Source organism: Spinacia oleracea, chromosome 4 (assembly GCF_020520425.1).
Source record: "Spinacia oleracea cultivar Varoflay chromosome 4, BTI_SOV_V1, whole genome shotgun sequence".
Classification (NCBI taxonomy): Eukaryota; Viridiplantae; Streptophyta; class Magnoliopsida; order Caryophyllales; family Amaranthaceae; genus Spinacia; species Spinacia oleracea.
In genome coordinates, this window is record NC_079490.1 from 139157428 (window position 1) to 139179453 (window position 22026).

The window sequence follows — 22026 nt, forward strand, 5'->3', positions numbered from 1 at the left end:
TTGGTGAAAATATCCGCTAATTGTACCTTTGTTGAGACATACGAAGGACAGACGACCCCCTCTTTTATAGCATCACGAATAAAATGACAATCCGACTCAATATGCTTTGTCCGCTCATGGAACACTGGATTCGTGCAATATGCAAAGCGGACTGACTATCACAAAACATACTCATACCTTGGTTATGCGCAACCCCCAAGTCACGTAGTAGTTGCTTTAACCACTTCAGCTCACATGTCAATGCCGCCATCGAACGATACTCCGCCTCTGCAGAAGAACGAGAAACCGTATGTTGTTTCTTAGTATTCCACGATACAGGCGAAAGACCAAGAAACACAAACCATCCTGTCAAAGAACGACGAGTCAAAGGACAACTCGCCCAATCAGAATCACACCACCCTTCTAGCTGCAACGTACTATCACTCCGTAAAAGTATTCCCTGACCCGGACACTTTTTCAGGTACCGCACGACTCGCAATGCCGCCTCCCAATGCTCCTCTCGTGGAGTCTGCATAAATTGTGACAAAATGTGAACGGAATACGCCAAATCAGGCCTAGTCACCGCCAAGTATATCAAACGGCCTATCAACCGTCGGTACTTCTCCCCGTCTGCTAATACCTCTCCGTCTGCAAGAGCCAGTTTATGATTCTGCTCCATCGGAAAATCAACAGGCTTCGCTCCCAACAACCCAGTTTCTGAAATAATATCCAGTGCATATTTTCGTTGACAAACATAAAACCCATGCTTGCTACGAGCTACTTCCAATCCCAGAAAATACTTCAGAGCACCCAGATCTTTCATCTTGAAACATTCACTCAAATATGATTTAAAACTCTCCAATGCAAACTTATTATTTCTTGCAATAATCATATCATCCACATATATAAGATGTAATCCCCCGCAAATTTATAAATTTTATTAATATATTTTAACGTATAGTTATTTATATTTAAATAGAATTTACGAATTTTAGTAATAAATATATAATTAACATATATTTATTTTATTTAATTACATACTAAATATTTTAACGATTTATGCAATCAAAATGATTTTAGAATTTCATGTTGTAAAGAATTTGAATTGCGAAAATACATTTGAATTTGGAAAACAATCCTAATCAGTTTTTGATTCAAACACATAAACTCAATTATAATCCTAGCCCAAATAACAAAGCCCAAAATAAATAACCCCAAATAAACCCATAACCCTTTCTCCTATTCAACTTCACGTGAAACAAAAATAAAAAGAGAAACAAAAGAAAACTCTCAAACCCTTGCTTCACCATTCACGTGAAAACGCACAAGACTCTCTGCTTCAGCCACCGCCGCTCCTCCTTGCTGCTATCCCTCACGCCGCCGTTCCTCTCCCCCGCCTTCACTTTCGTTGCTGCAGCCTCCCTCGCCGTCGGACCACCATCACGCCACTGGTAAGGTTTCGACCTCCTCCTCTTCTCCTTCTCCCTTATTTTCTTTCTCTGTTGTTTCATCCCTTCTCCTCGCTCGCAGTTTCGTTCGCAGCAACCACCACCGCGCCACCAGCCGCGCCCATAACGATTGTTCGCCGCCGGTAAAGCACCTCCTTCCTCTCACCTCTTGCTTCGTTCTCCCCTTTCGTTGCCCTCCTTAATTGTTTTCTTGCACAGCACCACCAACAACCATCGCGCGGACGCTGACACCCTCCGCCGTACTCCTCCGACCAGCGTCGCCGCCCACTGTTGCCGCGCCGCCCTGCCTGCCGGCCAGCAGCTTCCCTCTCCTCTCTTTTTTTTGGTTAATTCTTTACCCTTTTATTTAATTAATGTAATATTTATGTTTTAATAATTTAATTAAGGTTTTCATAATTTAAATTATTAGTTTTGATAATTTATATTTAGAATTCAGATTATATATTATAAACTAATTTATTTTCAGTTTGTTAATAATATTTAAGTTAGATTTTCAATTATGTTTACAAATTTGATTAATGTTTTATTGGATTAAATTATAGTTTTATGGTTTAACTATAAATTTCAGATTTTATGTTTTATATAATTAAATTATTAATATTCGGATTATGCGATTTGATTGAAATAATGGTTTTAATTATTAAAGTATGAATTTTAAGGTTTTAATGGTTGTAAATCATGGTAGGACGATTGTGGTTTATTAAATTTATTGTTTCGATGTTCTAAGAACGTAAATTGGCCTTGGTGAAGTTTTTAAATGAGTTCACATTGCTGAAAATTTAAAGTACGATGTTTGCAAAGAGTTTTCAACGAATTTCAATCATTGATTCAATAATTATGATGCTAGGAAATCAAATGTTCAAGTTTTAATGTTAGGGAATGTCCTAAATATGTTTAGGATGTAGTTAGAATGTGTTATTATAGCTGTGAACGATTAGAAGTTGATTGGGAATCCTTGTTGGTTGTTTTTAGGCGGAGAATTCTTTGTAGGCGACTTTTGAATTATTAAAGTGGTCTTGCAGTTTGTTTACACAAGGTACGTACATACCTGTGTGCTTGGAATGTGTGCTAATTGTTGAAACCATGTGTATTATTGATGAACCTGGTTATGTTAATGTTGTTGATGAACTTAGTCGGGTTGAAACTGCATGTTTGACACTGTTGGGTGAACATATTAAACCTTTATTGCATTTTGAGGATTATAACATGTTAGTATGGAAGATTGATGCAAACATGTTTGATTGGGAACACTAGATTGTTTAGTATATAATTCAGATCAGTTAATTGTTGTTCCCTTTTTAGCTTTTCACTACTTTATGAGGGCGGAGGACCTCATTTAGTAAGTTGAAACCTTATACCCATATTCAGGGGTTGATTAGTATTAAAGAAAAGATTGGAGTTAATTGGAATGAGTCTTGTTAGATGCCTTTGTGATTACTTACTCAATTCCAAGATAAAAACAGTTATAAATAAATGTGAGTTGCATGCCTTATGTGATTGTTGAGTCATAACAGGGTGTCAATTTGTAAATCATGTAAAGTGAAACTGAGTAGCAATAGCTTTAGACTGTGCACGTCTAAAGTGACGGACAAACAGGAGTTGGGGTTCATGGTGGTAGCCCATGGCCTTTCATTCGGACCGGATTGATCACCGCGTCCTATTTTCAGTCAAACGTTCCTCGATATCGCAGGTCACTGAGGTTACGGAGTCGCGCCCGTACCTCGTCTAGCTAGAAAACTCGGTCCATTGCCTATTTCAATTAAAATAATATTATTGTTACAAAAGTCTAGTCCAGTCTAGCCTAGTCTAGTCAAGTATGATCTTCAGATTATCATGATTTGTCTGCCCTTATTTATGTTCATTAGTGTCATGTTAGGATTGATCGTTTAATAGTATCATGTTAGGATTATCATTGATTTAGTATGTAGTACTCAGCTTTGCTGATTACGTGCTTTTGCTTGTGCATGTTGATCATGGCTATGCCTTATTGATCCTGTGATGACCCAATCTTTGGTGAGCAGTCTCTAAGGATCAATAAGCATTGTCCATCTGCAGGTTTGAAGATGTTGCATCATTGGGATCGGGAATAGAGAGCTTGTATTTAGTTTTGATTTGCTAAGTTAACTTGGGTTTGTTAATTGGGACTTTAAACTCGTCGTACTATGTATATTTCCTTATTTTCGTTGGTTGATTTTTGGGGACTAAATCTGTAATCGATTATTTATAAACCTAAAGTTAGTTTTATGTTTTCTGCTGCAAAATTCTGAATAAGCCGTTACGTTTTCATACGGGCGATAATGCCTTGATAATTCGCTACGTTTTATATTAAAAGATTATTTTAGAAAAGAGAGAATTGTCGGGGTGTTACAAAGTGGTATCTAGAAGCTAAGGTTTTACTTTAATAAATTTTTAGGCGCCTAACTATCTAGTTATTTAAAATAAATTTCTTAAAAATCGAGATTCTACGTATTATAGTGTTCAAAAATTGGTACTTTTTTTTGGGGGGGAAGATCTCCTTTTATCTTGTTTGAAAGTATATAATATTTCTTATTTAAGTTCGAAATCAAATTATTTATTCGAATTAAATTGACTTTCGAAATTTTTATTCTTTTTCTTATTAATTATTATTCAAAAAAAAGGGGTACAATTTTTTTTAGAAGTTCAATTTTTTTTAAATTGTTTCAAGAGTTAGAATTCGTTATTTAAAAAAAAATATATATATATATATATATAAATCTTCTTCGAATTAATAACTTTATTTTCGAATTTATTCGCTACGCATTTCCTTAATTTATTTTACTTTATTTATTTTATATTTTTATTCTATGTTATAATTTTATTATATTATCGTCCTTTTAATTTGTTATTTAAACTATTTCAATGCTTTAGTTTATGAGAGATGGGTAGTATAAGAAAGGCATATAAGATAGAATTATATGTGCATTAGCAGCTAGTCAATGCTAGCATAAGAAATTGATTGTTATGTACGTGCGTATGCTAATTGTTTAATGTTACATTTAAATGTGCATAAAGAATTGTTTGCTTCCACCAAACTTATTGCATTATTGAACTTTGTTTATGATTTGGCTGGAAAATCGTTAGTGAGACTTTGAATTGTTTATTCCAGGAATAAAATGTTTCTTTCCAAGTATACTAACATAGGATCCTTCGAGAAACTTGATATAGAAACCCCTGATATTTACGTGAAGAAAATTGTGTTTGGATGTGAATATTATGCTAAAGTTCAAGGGCAACCTATCTTAATGAGAAAGGATATCATAGCAGCCACAATCATTAATTGCTTACCTAACAAATTTCCATACCTAGAACTCAAGGAAAAGTTTAAAGACATGCATTCTGATAATGGGACTCCAAACTTGACTAAGTATGGAACTTGGGATGGTAGATGGAAATATGATTCAGAAATTCTGACCACCATTATTGAAGCGGCAGAAAGTGGGTTTAGAGACGGTAAAATCGTAGGGAGTCATGTTGGAAATTCAGTTACAGAAGAACCTATGGGAATTAGTGTAAATAATGACCTAGAGGAAAATGATGTAGCTGTGGAGAATGAGAATGTAGGTGTTGAGGCAGAGTATCCTAACCCAGCGGCTCATGAGCCAACCATTGAGATCTCTAGTGATTCGGATGCAGAGCTCGAAAGTGAACAGGAGATGGCAAGTGAGCCTAATCAAGATGAAGACATGGGTGAAGATGCAAACCCTGAGGAAGACCCCGATGAAGACCCTGAAGAAGAGTTCGATAATCTTGAGATCTAAATTTCACTTCGCAAGTTTCAGGAGCAATGGATAGGCAAGAGGCCACAAATATTTTGAAGTCATAAATAGTTAATTTAACTCTTTTATGTTTTAGAGAATAAGTAGCGAAGCTACAATAGTTTAAAGTTAAAGTTTATTGAAGTTTGAAATGTTCTTTATTATTTTGAAGGATGTAATAAATATTTATGGAGTTAGCAATAAAAGTTAAAGTTTTCAAGGAATTGTTCTTTATTCTATTTTGAGGATTCCATAATACCCCAACCTTTAGGTAACACGTCATGGATTAATTTTCCATTGGTTGCATACTCAGTGTGAATTGTGGATCAATTTAATTGCCACAATAATATTAAATGATTTGAGTACATAAAGAAAGTGAGGGCCAATCTAGACCCTCATGACCAATATGATTCAAAAGGTTATGCCCTATGTGCAGTGTGTGAATGTCTTTCGTGAATTATCGAGGATGATTATTTTTCAATGATTATTGCATCTTGTAGACGATCGTTGCACCTTCATAAACGATTGTCGTGCCTTCATAAATGATGTGTATTAATGTGAACATTGTTGGTTGAGGCGAACTTTATGGTCAATTCAAGTATTAAATTGTATGGGATAACGTATAGGTGATGTTTCAAACCTAAAGTAGAGTATACTAATTGCAGGCCGCGTTCTAGAATGGCCAACAATAATGACTTAGTTGTTGCTATTCGCCTCTTGGCGGAAAAGATGACCCCACCTTTTTAGAAAACCAGATTGGAGAGTTTGAGAAATTGTTTGGGGATTTGAATTGTCTTGAGAATATGAGAGTGGGTCAAGTTGTCATGTATTTGAAAGATGAAGCCGATTTACAGTGGAGAGAAAATGGGGTTAGACTTAGCGTTGTTGAGAGATTCAATTGGGATTCATTTGTTACCGTCTTAAGGAAAAAGTTTTATCCTCTTTTTATGAGAAAACAAAAGGCACAAGAATTCATAAACCTTAGGATGGGATTGGCTAAGTTTGTACAACGCTAAGATAGACGTACTGTGAAATTCAGAAAGTAAAATTAAGGAACCATATTGGAAGATTGACCTCGTATAGATGTTTTGAGAAGTCCAAAAACCTTTAGTCATTTCTGTAATGCAAGTGAGGACTTGATGAACAAGAAGTGTGAACTATTTTTCGATAGTGTGTTAGAGGTTAGTAAAGAAGTTGGAGTGAAAATCGAGGATGTTACCTTTGTGAATGGATTCATTGATGTGTTTCCGAGTGAAATTGCGAGTATGTCACCTGCTAGAGCCTTTGAGTTCATTATAGAATTAAATCCTGAAACGACACCTATATCCAAGGAACCTTATAGCATGACACCTCCTGAAATGAGCTAATTAGGACACAGTTGTAAGAGTTGTTTGGTCAAGGAATATATTAGGCCTGGTGCATCACCGTGGGGAGCTCCTGTGTTGTTTGTTAAGGAGAAAGATAAGAGTATGGAATTATGCATCGATTTTAGGGAGCTAAACACCATCAATAACAAGTATCCCTTGCCTAGGATAGATGACATATTGGATCAATTGAATTGGGCGAGTGTGTTCTCGAAGACTGATTTGCGTTTGAAGTACCACCAATTGGGAATAGCTGATAAGGGTCTAAGACCTCATTAGGATTCGTCATTGTCATTATGGGTTTTAGAGTAACGTCTTTTGGGTTAACCAATGCACCTGCATTAATTATGGATTTGATGAATGAGATTTTCTACGAATTCCGAATTAAGTTCGTTATGATGTTATTAATGATATCCCCATTTATGCAAGGAATGAGAAAGAGCATGACAAACACTTGAGGATTACTTGGAGACGCTTAGGAAGAATCTAGTTTTATTAAATGAAGTATACAAATCTTGAAGTCATATGTGTATAAGTGACACCGACAGAAAAGTGAAGGACTAAATTGATTGAGAACTATGTTACGTAAGGGAATAAATTTAAGAGAAGATTTGAGTGGTCCAGGATCGTTGGAAATCATTGTTGGCTAGAAAAGATGAAAAGAAATACATGAATTGGTGCAAGAGCTAAGAGTTAAGCCCAAAAGTTATACACCCATGAAAAGTGTAATGAGGTTCGGTATCAAGGAAAAGTTGAACAGAAGGAGTTTCTGTAGATCATGCTAAGATTCAAGCTGTGAGTGAGTGACCTACTCCAAAGAACGTGTCCGATACTTGAAGTTTTATAGGCCTAGATGACCATTATAGGAGGTTGTGAAAGACTTTTGGAAGAAAGCAAAACCAATGACCAACTTGTTGAAAAAGGAATCGAAATTCAAGTGAAGTGAGAAATGTGAGGAAACTTTCTAGATTTAGCTGTTGTCGCGTCAATTGAAACCTTATAAGGCTAATTACCAAACCCATGACCTAGAGTTAGCTGTTATGGTGTTATCTACGAATATTTGGAGACATTACCCTTATAGGGCAACATATAAGATCCTTACCGAGAACAAAAGTCTGAAATTTTGGCAATAAGGTCCAGTTGAATCTTGGGGACAACATTGAAAATGAATATTTCTTTCCGCCCTGCAACCAATAGACAGATTGAGATTACTAACGGAATTTATGTTGAAAACCTGTGTTATTGACTCTAAGGGTAATTGGGAAAGCCACCCAGGTTCGATTGAATTTTCGTGCATCAATAGTTACCATGCAAGCATTACGATGTCACCTGTTGAGGCATTGTGTGGAAAGAAGTGTAGAAATCCCACTTGCTATGATTTTAGTGGAAATATAGCTTTGGGGGCATGATTCGTTGAAGTAGAAATATCCAAAGTCATTCCCTGGGGTGAGTTACGAGGGCGTAACTCGTTTTCTTTAAGGGGGTAGAATGCGATAGAAATTCGCGCTTTTTACCTATTTTTATGGTATTTTTATGCATTTTATGCTTATTTTTAGCAACTTATACATGTTGGTGCAAAGTAAATAGATTCTCCGCGTAAGGAAATATGTTCGTGAATATTACAAGTAACTTTTAGTTGGCAAAAGAGTGCACAAGAGTGGCACAAAGTACTCCTCCAGTAAGAATAAGTTGAAAAGTTGGAAAGATATGTGAATTTTCGTGCCAAGTTTCGGGACGAAACTTCTTTTAAGAGGGGTAGATTGTAATCCCCCGCAAATTTATAAATTTTATTAATATATTTTAACGTATAGTTATTTATATTTAAATAGAATTTACGAATTTTAGTAATAAATATATAATTAACATATATTTATTTTATTTAATTACATACTAAATATTTTAACGATTTATGCAATCAAAATGATTTTAGAATTTCATGTTGTAAAGAATTTGAATTGCGAAAATACATTTGAATTTGGAAAACAATCCTAATCAGTTTTTGATTCAAACACATAAACTCAATTATAATCCTAGCCCAAATAACAAAGCCCAAAATAAATAACCCCAAATAAACCCATAACCCTTTCTCCTATTCAACTTCACGTGAAACAAAAATAAAAAGAGAAACAAAAGAAAACTCTCAAACCCTTGCTTCACCATTCACGTGAAAACGCACAAGACTCTCTGCTTCAGCCACCGCCGCTCCTCCTTGCTGCTATCCCTCACGCCGCCGTTCCTCTCCCCCGCCTTCACTTTCGTTGCTGCAGCCTCCCTCGCCGTCGGACCACCATCACGCCACTGGTAAGGTTTCGACCTCCTCCTCTTCTCCTTCTCCCTTATTTTCTTTCTCTGTTGTTTCATCCCTTCTCCTCGCTCGCAGTTTCGTTCGCAGCAACCACCACCGCGCCACCAGCCGCGCCCATAACGATTGTTCGCCGCCGGTAAAGCACCTCCTTCCTCTCACCTCTTGCTTCGTTCTCCCCTTTCGTTGCCCTCCTTAATTGTTTTCTTGCACAGCACCACCAACAACCATCGCGCGGACGCTGACACCCTCCGCCGTACTCCTCCGACCAGCGTCGCCGCCCACTGTTGCCGCGCCGCCCTGCCTGCCGGCCAGCAGCTTCCCTCTCCTCTCTTTTTTTTGGTTAATTCTTTACCCTTTTATTTAATTAATGTAATATTTATGTTTTAATAATTTAATTAAGGTTTTCATAATTTAAATTATTAGTTTTGATAATTTATATTTAGAATTCAGATTATATATTATAAACTAATTTATTTTCAGTTTGTTAATAATATTTAAGTTAGATTTTCAATTATGTTTACAAATTTAATTAATGTTTTATTGGATTAAATTATAGTTTTATGGTTTAACTATAAATTTCAGATTTTATGTTTTATATAATTAAATTATTAATATTCGGATTATGCGATTTGATTGAAATAATGGTTTTAATTATTAAAGTATGAATTTTAAGGTTTTAATGGTTGTAAATCATGGTAGGACGATTGTGGTTTATTAAATTTATTGTTTCGATGTTCTAAGAACGTAAATTGGCCTTGGTGAAGTTTTTAAATGAGTTCACATTGCTGAAAATTTAAAGTACGATGTTTGCAAAGAGTTTTCAACGAATTTCAATCATTGATTCAATAATTATGATGCTAGGAAATCAAATGTTCAAGTTTTAATGTTAGGGAATGTCCTAAATATGTTTAGGATGTAGTTAGAATGTGTTATTATAGCTGTGAACGATTAGAAGTTGATTGGGAATCCTTGTTGGTTGTTTTTAGGCGGAGAATTCTTTGTAGGCGACTTTTGAATTATTAAAGTGGTCTTGCAGTTTGTTTACACAAGGTACGTACATACCTGTGTGCTTGGAATGTGTGCTAATTGTTGAAACCATGTGTATTATTGATGAACCTGGTTATGTTAATGTTGTTGATGAACTTAGTCGGGTTGAAACTGCATGTTTGACACTGTTGGGTGAACATATTAAACCTTTATTGCATTTTGAGGATTATAACATGTTAGTATGGAAGATTGATGCAAACATGTTTGATTGGGAACACTAGATTGTTTAGTATATAATTCAGATCAGTTAATTGTTGTTCCCTTTTTAGCTTTTCACTACTTTATGAGGGCGGAGGACCTCATTTAGTAAGTTGAAACCTTATACCCATATTCAGGGGTTGATTAGTATTAAAGAAAAGATTGGAGTTAATTGGAATGAGTCTTGTTAGATGCCTTTGTGATTACTTACTCAATTCCAAGATAAAAACAGTTATAAATAAATGTGAGTTGCATGCCTTATGTGATTGTTGAGTCATAACAGGGTGTCAATTTGTAAATCATGTAAAGTGAAACTGAGTAGCAATAGCTTTAGACTGTGCACGTCTAAAGTGACGGACAAACAGGAGTTGGGGTTCATGGTGGTAGCCCATGGCCTTTCATTCGGACCGGATTGATCACCGCGTCCTATTTTCAGTCAAACGTTCCTCGATATCGCAGGTCACTGAGGTTACGGAGTCGCGCCCGTACCTCGTCTAGCTAGAAAACTCGGTCCATTGCCTATTTCAATTAAAATAATATTATTGTTACAAAAGTCTAGTCCAGTCTAGCCTAGTCTAGTCAAGTATGATCTTCAGATTATCATGATTTGTCTGCCCTTATTTATGTTCATTAGTGTCATGTTAGGATTGATCGTTTAATAGTATCATGTTAGGATTATCATTGATTTAGTATGTAGTACTCAGCTTTGCTGATTACGTGCTTTTGCTTGTGCATGTTGATCATGGCTATGCCTTATTGATCCTGTGATGACCCAATCTTTGGTGAGCAGTCTCTAAGGATCAATAAGCATTGTCCATCTGCAGGTTTGAAGATGTTGCATCATTGGGATCGGGAATAGAGAGCTTGTATTTAGTTTTGATTTGCTAAGTTAACTTGGGTTTGTTAATTGGGACTTTAAACTCGTCGTACTATGTATATTTCCTTATTTTCGTTGGTTGATTTTTGGGGACTAAATCTGTAATCGATTATTTATAAACCTAAAGTTAGTTTTATGTTTTCCGCTGCAAAATTCTGAATAAGCCGTTACGTTTTCATACGGGCGATAATGCCTTGATAATTCGCTACGTTTTATATTAAAAGATTATTTTAGAAAAGAGAGAATTGTCGGGGTGTTACATAAGAACACTCAATTGCAACTCACCCTTGGATAATGTGAACAAGGAATAATCAGAGTATGATTGTTTAAAGCCGTATGTCTTCAAAGCCGTAGAAAGTTTCTCAAACCAACATCGAGGTGCCTGTTTCAACCCATACAAGGATTTCCTCATTCTGCAAACTTTATCTGTATTATTTTTATGAAATCCGGGTGGAATTTTCATATAAATCTCTTCCTCCAAGTCACCATGCAGAAATGCATTATGTACATCCATCTGGTGTACCTCCCAATCTTTAACAGCTGCTACGGCAAGAAACGTACGAACCGTTGCCATTTTCGCCACCGGAGCGAATGTTTCATTGTAATCTAACCCTTCTTCTTGATGGTTTCCCAGACATACTAACTTGGCTTTCAATCTTAGCAAGTTACCATCTTCATCTCGCTTTTCAGTATACACCCATTTGCTCCCGAGCGCTTTCTTGCCCTCAGGCAAACTCTCCAATGTCCAGGTTCCTTGTTCCTCAAGAGCATTAATTTCTGCCGTCATAGCCTGTCTCCATCCCTCATGTTGCATAGCCTGTTTAAAAGTTTTAGGTACTTTTGCTTCCTGCAACGCTGCAATAAAATTTCTGTGTTTCGACGAAAAACGTTCATAGTTAACAAAATATGTGATAGGATAGGGAGTACCTGAGGAGGATGACGTAGTGAATGAGTTTTCAGGAGGACTATATTTTTTCCGTATTGTATGAAGAACACAATCTCGCAGTCTTGTCGAGGGAAATTTTTCCCTTTTTCCTCTCCCCATTGCTTCGTCCTCAACCTCACTAATATGCGCATCCTGTGGCTGCACTACCCCTGCACCAAACTCACCATTACTTGCTGTTGGAGCACGTTGCCGCGCACCATCACAAGACCCAGAATGCAGCGCCTCATCACTCGCCTGATTCAGCGCATCACTCGCAGCCTGCTGCGTCTCCTCCTGCGCCTGTTGCAGCGCATCACTCGGCCTGTGCAGCGCCTCACTATACCTGTACAGCGCCTCACCTTGCAATGCCTGCTGCTCCCCATTGCTCACAGCACCCTCATCACTCACAGCACCCCTCACTACCCCCTGCAACACGCCAGCAGCTGGCACATGGATGCCCATACCCTCACTCGGACATACGTCCTCCTCCACGCCCTCATCCCAATGCTCTACACCTTCATGAGCCTCTCGCATCTCATCAAGCCCCACAACAAGCGTGCACTTTCCAGCATCCTCCACAAAAGGAAAAACACGTTCATGAAATTTCACGTCGCGGGAAACAAAATACTCCTTACTCTCCAAGTCATACAATTGCCATCCTTTCTTTCCGAACGGATACCCAAGAAACACACACTTGCGACTCCTTGACTCAAATTTGTCTCCCTTACTCCGGAGATTGTATGCGTAACACAAACAACCAAACACACGAATGGACTCATACGAAGGCAATTTTCCAAACAACATTTCATACGGGGTTTTATTGTGAAGAATAGGAGTAGGGGTACGATTAATCAAATAAGAAGCTGCAAGAATACATTCTCCCCAGAACTTTTTCGGCAAATTACCCTGAAACCGTATAGCCCTACCCACATTTAAAATATGTTGATGTTTGCGCTCAACTCGCCCATTTTGTTGAGGAGTACCAACACAAGATGATTAAAAAAATATGCCATGTTTGAAAAAATAACCTTGCAAGCAATTAAACTCCGTTCCATTATCACTGCGAACAACTTTAATGACTTGATTGAATTGCCGTTGAATCATAGCAACAAAATGAAAAAAAACCGACTCAACTTCTGTTTTATTACTAATCAAATAAACCCAAACGGCTCTAGAAAAATCATCAACAATTGTTAAGAAATATTTCGCCCCACAAGACGAAATCGTCTTGTAAGGACCCCACAAATCAATATGAATCAATTCAAACACACGGCTAGCTTTACTATCACTAATAGGGAAACTCTCTCTACATTGCTTTGCACGAGGGCATACATCACAAATTTGATTAGTTTTTCTACTTAAATGACTCACAGGAGGGATCAATTTCAATATCTTCTCTGACGGATTCCCCATACGTTGATGCCATAAATCCACCACACACGTTACTGCCATCACCCGCACCCTCGGAACACCACGGAAAAAATATAGACCGTCCTGTCGTTCACCCATGCCAATCACCATCCTCGTCAACTGGTCCTGAATCACACAAATTTTGTTAGTAAACTGAACGACACAACGTAATTCGTCACTCAATTGAGTTACAGAAATTAAATTGCAATTTAAATTGGGCACAAATAGAACATTATCAATTTGCAAACTACCACCCAATATGACAGAACCCATTTGATTCGAGTTCGCAAGTTTTCCATCCGGCAGTTCGACAAGATTATTGTGTATGGTTTTGATGTTGCTTAAAAACGACAAATTTCCCGTCACATGATTAGAGGCGCCTGTGTCTATTATCCAACAATAATCGATTTTACCTTGCAATTTGGATTGAGATTTATTGGAAAGAAGATCAATTATTTGTTGAACCTGCTCACTCGACACACCAGCCAGCCCTTGAGCATTCACTGCTCCCTTCACAGCCTGCTGCTGCGTGCCACTGCTTGAAGCGGGCAGTCCCCCCTGCACTGCATTCGCACGGACCACCATGCCACTGCCACCTGCAGATTACTGACCACCCCTGCCTCCTCTAACAGACGCACCTCTACCACCCCGTCCGGGACCTCGGCCTCCCCTCTTTTTCTCGTCCCACCACTCAGGAAAACCAATAAGCTGATAACAAGACTCTTCCGTATGCCCCTCACGATTGCAGTGTTGACAAAACGGCTTCTCACCATCCCAATACCTCTGTTTCTGGCGTGCCTCAATTTTAAAGGCCATTACGGGCTGCTGCCCTTCCTTGACTCGAAGACTCTCCGTGTTGATGACAGTGTGGTACGCGACATCAACAGAGGGCAGCGGGACCTGAGCCAATAGCTGGGCACGAATTGCCTCGTAGGGTTCATCAAGCCCTATCAAAAAGTAATGCAAATGATCCTCCGCCCTTATGTCTCCAACTTGTTGCGCAATATTACATTTGCACGCACCACACGTACACCTCGGCACACGACTATACATCACATACTCCTTCCATAGCTTGGACAACCTCCCGTAATACTCCGTAACAGACTCCGTAGAGGTCTGTTTACACGCTCCTAAGGCTGTTTTGACGTGACATGTGCGGGTGCCGCTCACAACACAAAATCTCTTCCGCAAATGAATCCACAACTCCTCAGCAATATCAAAATCTTCAAGTTGGGACCTTAGATTCTCAGCAACAGTATTAGTGATCCACGAGACGACCATAGAGTTAACGGCGATCCAGTGCTTCATCTTGATCCCATCTCCCGTCGGCTCCTTGATCGATCCATCAATGAAACCGTACTTGAATTTCGACACCAAGGAACGTCTCACGGCCTTAGCCCACTCATCGTAATTCGATGCTCCACCTAGTTTCACCGGCGTAATAACAATCCCTGGACCATCACCCGATCCCAGATGATAATCGAGATCAACAGTTTTGTCTCCTGCGGATTGATCATCAGCGTCGCCCATAATTTCTCACGTACAATATTCTCAAACTCTCTGGTACGGCAAGGAGAAAAAAAAAATTAGGGTTAACAACCGTGGCTCATGATACCATGTCAAATTAACACAATGTCTCAAGTGTTCTCATTAATCTCAATTGTATATATATTACACAGGAAGGCTAATTCGGTAATTTCGTTTATCCTACAATATATTATATTAACATAATATACTCCTTATATATCGTAACATTTTTCAATTCAATATTTGACCAAAATGCATTTAGTCCATAAAAGTGAAAATATTCATTGAGTTCATCAATTACACATATACGTTACCGTCATTTATGATGCCAAATAATTTTTCAGTTAGATCAACTTACAATTCGTTTAATTTATTTTCTAATGGAACTACGTTCTTCAAAGTAATAAGATATATGCATGGCAATTCGATCTGTAGTTGATGCTTATGAGACTTATTTTAATTCATTGTTCTCCTAATATTTTTTTTTTTAGTTTTTTAAAAGAGTATGTACCTTAACATACAAACACATTTAAAGTTCAATCAATTTAGGCTTTATTCTGTTCGACTTATTTGACTTATTTCAGACAAAAAAGTTCATATAAGTTCAGTTAAGATAAGTTCAGAAAAAGTAAGTTTTTTTCATACATTTTCACACACAAATAAGTTTATTTCAGATAATTAAAATAAGTTTTTTTTTAGTTCAGATAAGTTCAGTTGAGTTCAGATAAGCTAAGTTAAGTTTAGATAAGTCCAGTTAAGGCTCCGTTCTATTGGACTTATGTTATCTGAACTTATTTTTATCTGAAATAAACTTATTTGTGCGTGGAAATGTTTGAAAAAAACTTATTTTTTCTGAACCTATATTACCTGAACTTAACTGAACGTATCTGAACTTAACTGAATGTATCTGAACTTAACTAAACTTATTTTGTCAAAATAAGTTGAACAGAACAGAGCCTAAGTTCAGATAAGTCCAGTTAAGTTTAAATAAGTTCAGATAAATTTAAACAAAATAAGTCGAATAGAACGTAGCCTTAGTGGAATAAATTTATATGAGCAAATAAAAAAATCATTACAGATCATACCAGAAAAATTCATACCATATATTTTATTTTAGATGAAGACAAATATTGTCTTAGCTCAATAAAAAACAAAGAAATTAAACATGAGTGATAATAAAGGTCGCAAATTGTGACAAATTAAATAAGTCTCAACCCTACGTGACACATAATTAATGGTACCGCATAAGTTGTGACTCGTCGATTAAATTTTACCATCAATTCAATAATTTTACTATAAACAAATGAAAATAAGGTAAGAAATAAAAAATAAGGAAATAATTTTTTTTATTATAGTTATAGACTTATAGTAAATCTATGTTTTCTTTTATTTAAATTAATAATTGAAAAATAGAAAAACATACGTAGTCTGAAACTAAAAAAATCACTAGGAAATTAACAATGACCAAGTAATTAATCAGTTGATTTGATATAATGAGTGCAGACTTTTCAAAAAAAGAATTAACATATTGCAAATTAGAATATTAAGATTTCTTACATTTTTCTATAATATTATTATAATATTGTATTTTATTAGAAAATCTTTAATTTCCTATTATTGACATGAAGTATTATTTTGTTAAATGATGTACTTTCCATTTTTGTATTTTTTTCACATCTAATAATATCTCTCTCCTCTCATCGTTCCACTCACTTATTTTATTATTTTTTCTTTATCTTTTACAGCGTTTGAATAATTTAATACTCACATTATCTTTTATTAGAATTATTTTATTTCCTACTTCGTATATATTTACTCAATTTATATCTTTATTTTATTAAAATCAACTTATTAAACTCTGTTTCAGTCGATATGCACCATTTGATAAAATACAAAGGGACCTTCTAAATAAACATATTCCAAGTAGGTCTTAAATCATTAAATACGGACACATCGTTTTCGTGGGAGGAAATTCGAAGCAATCCTACAACACACAATATACAACTACGGTACAAAATAGCTATTCCTTTTTCTAAAAAAAAAAAGTAAAAAAAAGTAATATCCACGTAATAAAATCTGATCTATAAATTAAAGCAATAAAAAGTCCTCTAAAATTCACGATCCCCCATATCAATACGACAATACATGATCCTCATCATAATATCCAACTTATGATCATCACACCACAAATCCACAATTAATAAAAATCTTTCAAAAGTATTTACAACATATATAAATTAGCCATCTCTCTTGTTTCATTCCCTTAGCTTGAGGCTGGGAAGAGAGAGAAAGATATCGAGGATGAAGTTTCTTTTTGAATGTGTTACTTGCAGCAGCATGATCAACTCTTCTTCTTCTTCTTCTTCTTCTGATTCTGAAGATTCCTTGTCTCCTCCGACATCGACGATGGAGGAGACAAGCTCCCTTGTGGCGGCGGTGAATAATAACAATCGCCGTAAACGAGTTCCCACCAGGGGATCGTCTGTGGATTGCAATTGGAAACCCTCTCTTTTCGCGATAGCCGAGGATAATGCTGTCTCGGCTACCCTCAAGAAACCGGTTAACCGCCAACAACCGGTCAGTAAAGTGGTCTCCCAAAGGAATGTCAAGAGATGTGCTTCTTCCCCGGTTGAGGTCAATGCCCGCTCCCGCTCTCATGATTTTAGGTATGGATCGATCATTAACCCTTTTCTTAAAATATTATTATAATTATTTCGTCTACTTTTTTTCTAATTTTAAAAACAAATTAGTATTTTAACCTTTTTTCTAATTTCAATTTCGATGATGTAAAATGAATTAGAGACGAAGCCAGGTTTTGGCGTTGATGAGTATGAGGACTAATCTAATATACATCCAAAATAATTTGTAACTACATCCATTAAAAATTTATATAGCTAGAAATATGCATTAACGGAATTAATTAATCATATAGAGTGTAGCTCCAAAATTATATACGTCATACATGTAACGAAGATGTGTATATATTTGATCGACCCTGTTTAAATAATATATCATGTTTGATTCATTATGTTCAATATTTTAAAAATTAGCTTGGTTGAAGTAACATGTAATTATATCATTTAATCAGTAACACACCTATCAAGAGGTTGAACATGAGACATGATACTATTTGTACCGATTAAAAAGTGTGTGGGGACACATACAAATTAATATCCATGATCAACATGAATTGAGTGAGTGGTTTGGAGTGTTTCCCAATTTTATAGATCGAAATTTAGTGTTAAGAAAAAAAAATCACTAGCTTCCTCAATGAGTAGTAAATTAGTTCAATAAGTTGTATGTGTATACATTTGATTTAGACTTGTGAAAAATGTGACTCTTATCTGTTCCTAAATTCGGGATTTCATGAAGGATGTAAAGTAAAAAAAAAACTGTTCACTTTCTGTATTCTCCAGTTTTAGTTGAGTTAGTTATTATAATAATAGAAATAAAAGATAATTCTAGAGATACGAACGGGCAACCCATACTCTTTGGAGAAGAGATAATGATAAATATTCATTATTACTCCGTAGTAATCAAAGAATAATATAGGTCCTACAAAATAGGATAATGAGAAGATAAGGATTAAAAAAAGATATTGTTATGTACGTAGTACTACAATATTTTTTTTGAAGGTAAGTTTAATAGCTCTACCAAGTCGGAATATGCACGGGTTAACCCACTCGCATTAACATGTTTGACACTTTCTCAAAGTTTCCCTGTAATATGTAACAACTTAAAAATTTAGTAATTAAGTGAAACTTACAAAACAAATGAAAACAACAAGTGATTATAGCTTTCAAAAATTGAAATTGTTGAGTCATATTCTTTGTCGTATTCTTGTTAACAATAAGAACTTCTCACATGATGATTGAATTAAGTTACGTCGGAAGAAACGGAAACCTTAATTGAGTTACGTTGTCTACGTACAAGCTAAGCAAACCACAATGCCACATACCTAATACCTTTCACGAGATGACGTCAAACTTATTAACTAAGCAAACAAATTTTGTAAAAAATGGTGGAAAAATTACTTTGTTACTTTAATATTTTACTTCAAATTTTACTACCACGTATCTGATTGGGAGTGAAATTCCCACAAAAACATTAAAACGGATATTAATACGAGTCTTCTCTTAGAAAATTACATTAATTTCTTATCAGGATGTATTATGTGGATTGGTAAGTCTTCAATGCTAACAATCGAGAGATTCAATATAATTCGCTTAATAGCAAAATTCCTTAACATTTGTATTTATCATCCAAGTGCTAAAACTCTTAAATTCTCTTATCATAAAAATCAAAGTGGGAATAAAAGATAGGATGTTTATTTGAATTTAGTGTGTGGGTGTACACGTATTTAAAAAATAGCTTGTTAATTTTTTTTTTTTTTTGCTTGTTCATTTTTGGCACGAGTAAAACGAGTAAGAGTAGCTTCGTTATTTCAATCAATCAACTTTTGTTTAGTGCGCAATTGGCTTAGGAAGGATGTGATGGTAAATTCCAAATGCCTTTTTTGATATCCAAATCCAAGTACGAAGTAGATTTCATTGACATGTCATAGTTTTGCTGTTAGTGCTCTATGATTCATGCTTTTGTTTGATTTGATTAATAAAATTACATCAATCTTTTGCTTCATAACTCAATTGATTTTTCGAAAATGATAAAGTTCACAGCATGCGACCTTTAAACCGTGTCATAATGATGACAGGACACACTTATGTGTCATGATTTAAATTGGAAACTAAAATATTTAAGTTATATAATCTATTATACATGTTTCAGAAAACCTAAAAAAATCTCAATATTTTAATTTGTTTCCTTTTTTATATTGACTACCTTATTTACATATTTTCATAGTAAAAATATTAAACTGATAGTAAGAATATCTGTGAAACATAGCCTACGTGGCGCCTATATATACCAATTAAACTGCAACACGTAAGATTATGACAACTAAATATTGTCGCAACTTGCGACCTTTATCATCACCCTTGATTTTTTTTCAATTTATCATCCCCATATTGTATCCGGATATATTTAATGACATAGGCGGGTACATCGTCTAGCTAATCTAGGGATTTTCTTTTGCTTATAGATTCAATAACAATATTTTCATTTTGTTTTATTTCACTTTGATTTGTTGACTTGTTTCTTGTCATGTTACGAAAATGATAAAGGTCGCAACATGCGACCTTTAAGCCGTGTCACAATGATGACATGGCATGCTTATGTGTCATGATTAAATTGGAAACTAAAATATTTAATTTATATATCCTACTTTAAATGTTTCAAAAAAAGTTAGGAAAATCTTAATATTCTAATTTGTTTCCTTATTTATATCGACTACCTTATTTACATATTTTCATAGTAAAAATATTGCATTTATAGTAAAAATAATATTATGACTCATAGCCTACGTATCGCCTATATGTACCAATTAAACTGCGACACGTAAGATTGCGACAACTAAATATTGTCGCAACTTGCGACCTTTATCATCACCCGTCATGTTATTCTATCTTCCTTTCTCACATGACCAAACTTTTGATATTGACGTAAGTATACAAGTATTATTTATACAATCATATACAATGTATAATATACTCTAATAAACGTAGAAGACTTTTTCATGATAACATGAACGTGTCACAAGATTCAGTATTTTTTTTTAACGCACAAAAGGAGAACTTTATATTACTAGGATGTTAGCGTTAAGCACTTTACAAAAGATAATCGGATAAACCCCAAAAACTTGTATTAAGTACTCCGTATAAAGTATTAAGTCATGGGATTGATCAGCTTTTTATGTCATAACATTATTAAAGTGTTCATCAAGTTGCCCGTTAATTAAGTTCTAATTAGTCAAACAGAGCAGGTTAGCAAACAATTAAACTTTATTGATTTTCCATATCCTAATCTAATCAAATAATTGCACAAAATATTAGCAACACCAACTACGAAATACTTCATCCGTTCATAAATACTCGTAACATTTGTCACTTTCATGCATGCCAATGCACAATTTAGATTGTCAATATCTTAAATTATTTTCAAGTAAAAATTATAAAAAGTTGATATTTTGAAAATACGTAGTGAGACGAATCTAACAAGATCCCACATGATTATGTTTTATTTGACATATAAATCACCAACAATAATCAAACTGTGAATAGTGTAAAAATATCAAACGTTGCGAGTATTTATGGACAGAGGAAGTATATATTAGTAAGAACTAAGAAGATATAATGATAAACACATCCAAGAAATCATATATCGATTCTACACGTACTACCTTATTTACAGTCTTAAAGGTTGTACTTAATTGTATACTCTGTGTATAATTTTCACTAATACGTATTCTATTTTGTAATTTTGACAGCCGAGAACCTCTTCCAATGGTCTTCCCAGCTTTCTCTGCAGCTCCATTCATGTTTTGATCATCATAATATTCGTTTTGTATGCTAATCCCTCTGTGAAGGTTGTAATTAAAATGAATTTCATGGATGAATACCAACACCGATTGTCCCCCTTCCATTTGTGATTATGTCAAGCACTTGTGTTTACTCACTTGGTGAAATTTAACCCATGCTAGTTAAGAGTTTAATACCCAATAATCTTACCTAACCCGCCTATCATTTAATGAATCCGCATCTTCTATCACACAATTTGTGTCACACTTCTGCCATTTGTTGGTATCTATACTTGATCAACTACTTTGTATTAAAAAAAAAATATCAATCAATAGAAAAATGTAACACATAAGTGACAAACAAATTGTGGTACATAAGATTATAATCTCAATTTGACTTGTAACCTATTTTTGGTTTAGGCCTCGTTTGGTAAAGAGAGGTTTAGGGGTGGATTTAGAGGTTTGGACAACTTTTAGAGATTTGACTACTCAAAATCTCTAAAAGGGGTGCTTAAATTTTTTTATTGAAAAGAGGATTGAGCTGATTAATCTTTCATTTTAAAAAAGGTTCTTTCACCAACTTTTTGCTTAGATGGTTGTTAATGTAACATTGAAAATGACATTTTTGTCCATAATTACTATTCTTACCTAATTTTTTAAAATAAAAGCTATAAAAGATACTCCCTCCTCCCTACTTGCACCGTTTTTCTTTCCGAGTCGTACCTTAATACTTACAC

The 22026-nt window shown here is 35.3% G+C and overlaps 2 protein-coding genes and 1 long non-coding RNA gene across 4 annotated transcripts; all 3 read left to right on the forward strand.

Annotated features, from left to right (window-relative positions):
* The first annotated feature begins 920 nt into the window (after positions 1 to 920).
* LOC130460086 (uncharacterized) lies at positions 921 to 6077 on the forward strand. Of its 2 annotated transcripts, none has more exons than XM_056827738.1 (5): positions 921 to 1430; positions 1510 to 1570; positions 1647 to 1773; positions 2421 to 2484; positions 4576 to 6077. In XM_056827738.1, exon 5 carries the CDS (start codon positions 4583 to 4585, stop codon positions 5225 to 5227), a length of 645 nt encoding a protein of 214 aa, XP_056683716.1. In that variant the 5' UTR covers positions 921 to 1430; positions 1510 to 1570; positions 1647 to 1773; positions 2421 to 2484; positions 4576 to 4582; the 3' UTR covers positions 5228 to 6077. The 2 variants fall into 2 exon arrangements, 1 of the variants encoding a protein (XP_056683716.1); XR_008919992.1 differs by lacking the exon at positions 4576 to 6077 and adding an exon at positions 3470 to 3603 and having other exon boundaries at positions 945 to 1430.
* A 2326-nt stretch (positions 6078 to 8403) lies between these two features.
* Positions 8404 to 11067, forward strand: LOC130459488 (uncharacterized). The gene is made up of 5 exons (XR_008918902.1): positions 8404 to 8889; positions 8969 to 9029; positions 9106 to 9232; positions 9880 to 9943; positions 10929 to 11067. It is a non-coding gene; the product is annotated as an uncharacterized lncRNA (long non-coding RNA).
* A 5924-nt stretch (positions 11068 to 16991) lies between these two features.
* Positions 16992 to 21447, forward strand: LOC110797950 (uncharacterized). Its single transcript, XM_022003083.2, has 2 exons — positions 16992 to 17543; positions 21260 to 21447. The coding sequence occupies exons 1-2, from the start codon at positions 17179 to 17181 to the stop codon at positions 21315 to 21317; spliced, it is 423 nt and encodes a 140-aa protein (XP_021858775.2). The 5' UTR covers positions 16992 to 17178; the 3' UTR covers positions 21318 to 21447.
* The last annotated feature ends 579 nt before the right edge of the window (positions 21448 to 22026 follow it).

What these genes read in the sequence shown, in the direction of transcription:
- LOC130460086 (XM_056827738.1), top strand. Translation starts at nt 4,583, where the DNA reads ATGTTTCTTTCCAAGTATACTAACATAGGATCCTTCGAGAAACTTGAT.
- LOC110797950 (XM_022003083.2), top strand. Translation starts at nt 17,179, where the DNA reads ATGAAGTTTCTTTTTGAATGTGTTACTTGCAGCAGCATGATCAACTCT. An exon ending in TCCCGCTCTCATGATTTTAG is followed by an intron (nt 17,544 to 21,259) that starts GTATGGATCGAT and finishes TAATTTTGACAG; the next exon opens with CCGAGAACCTCTTCCAATGG.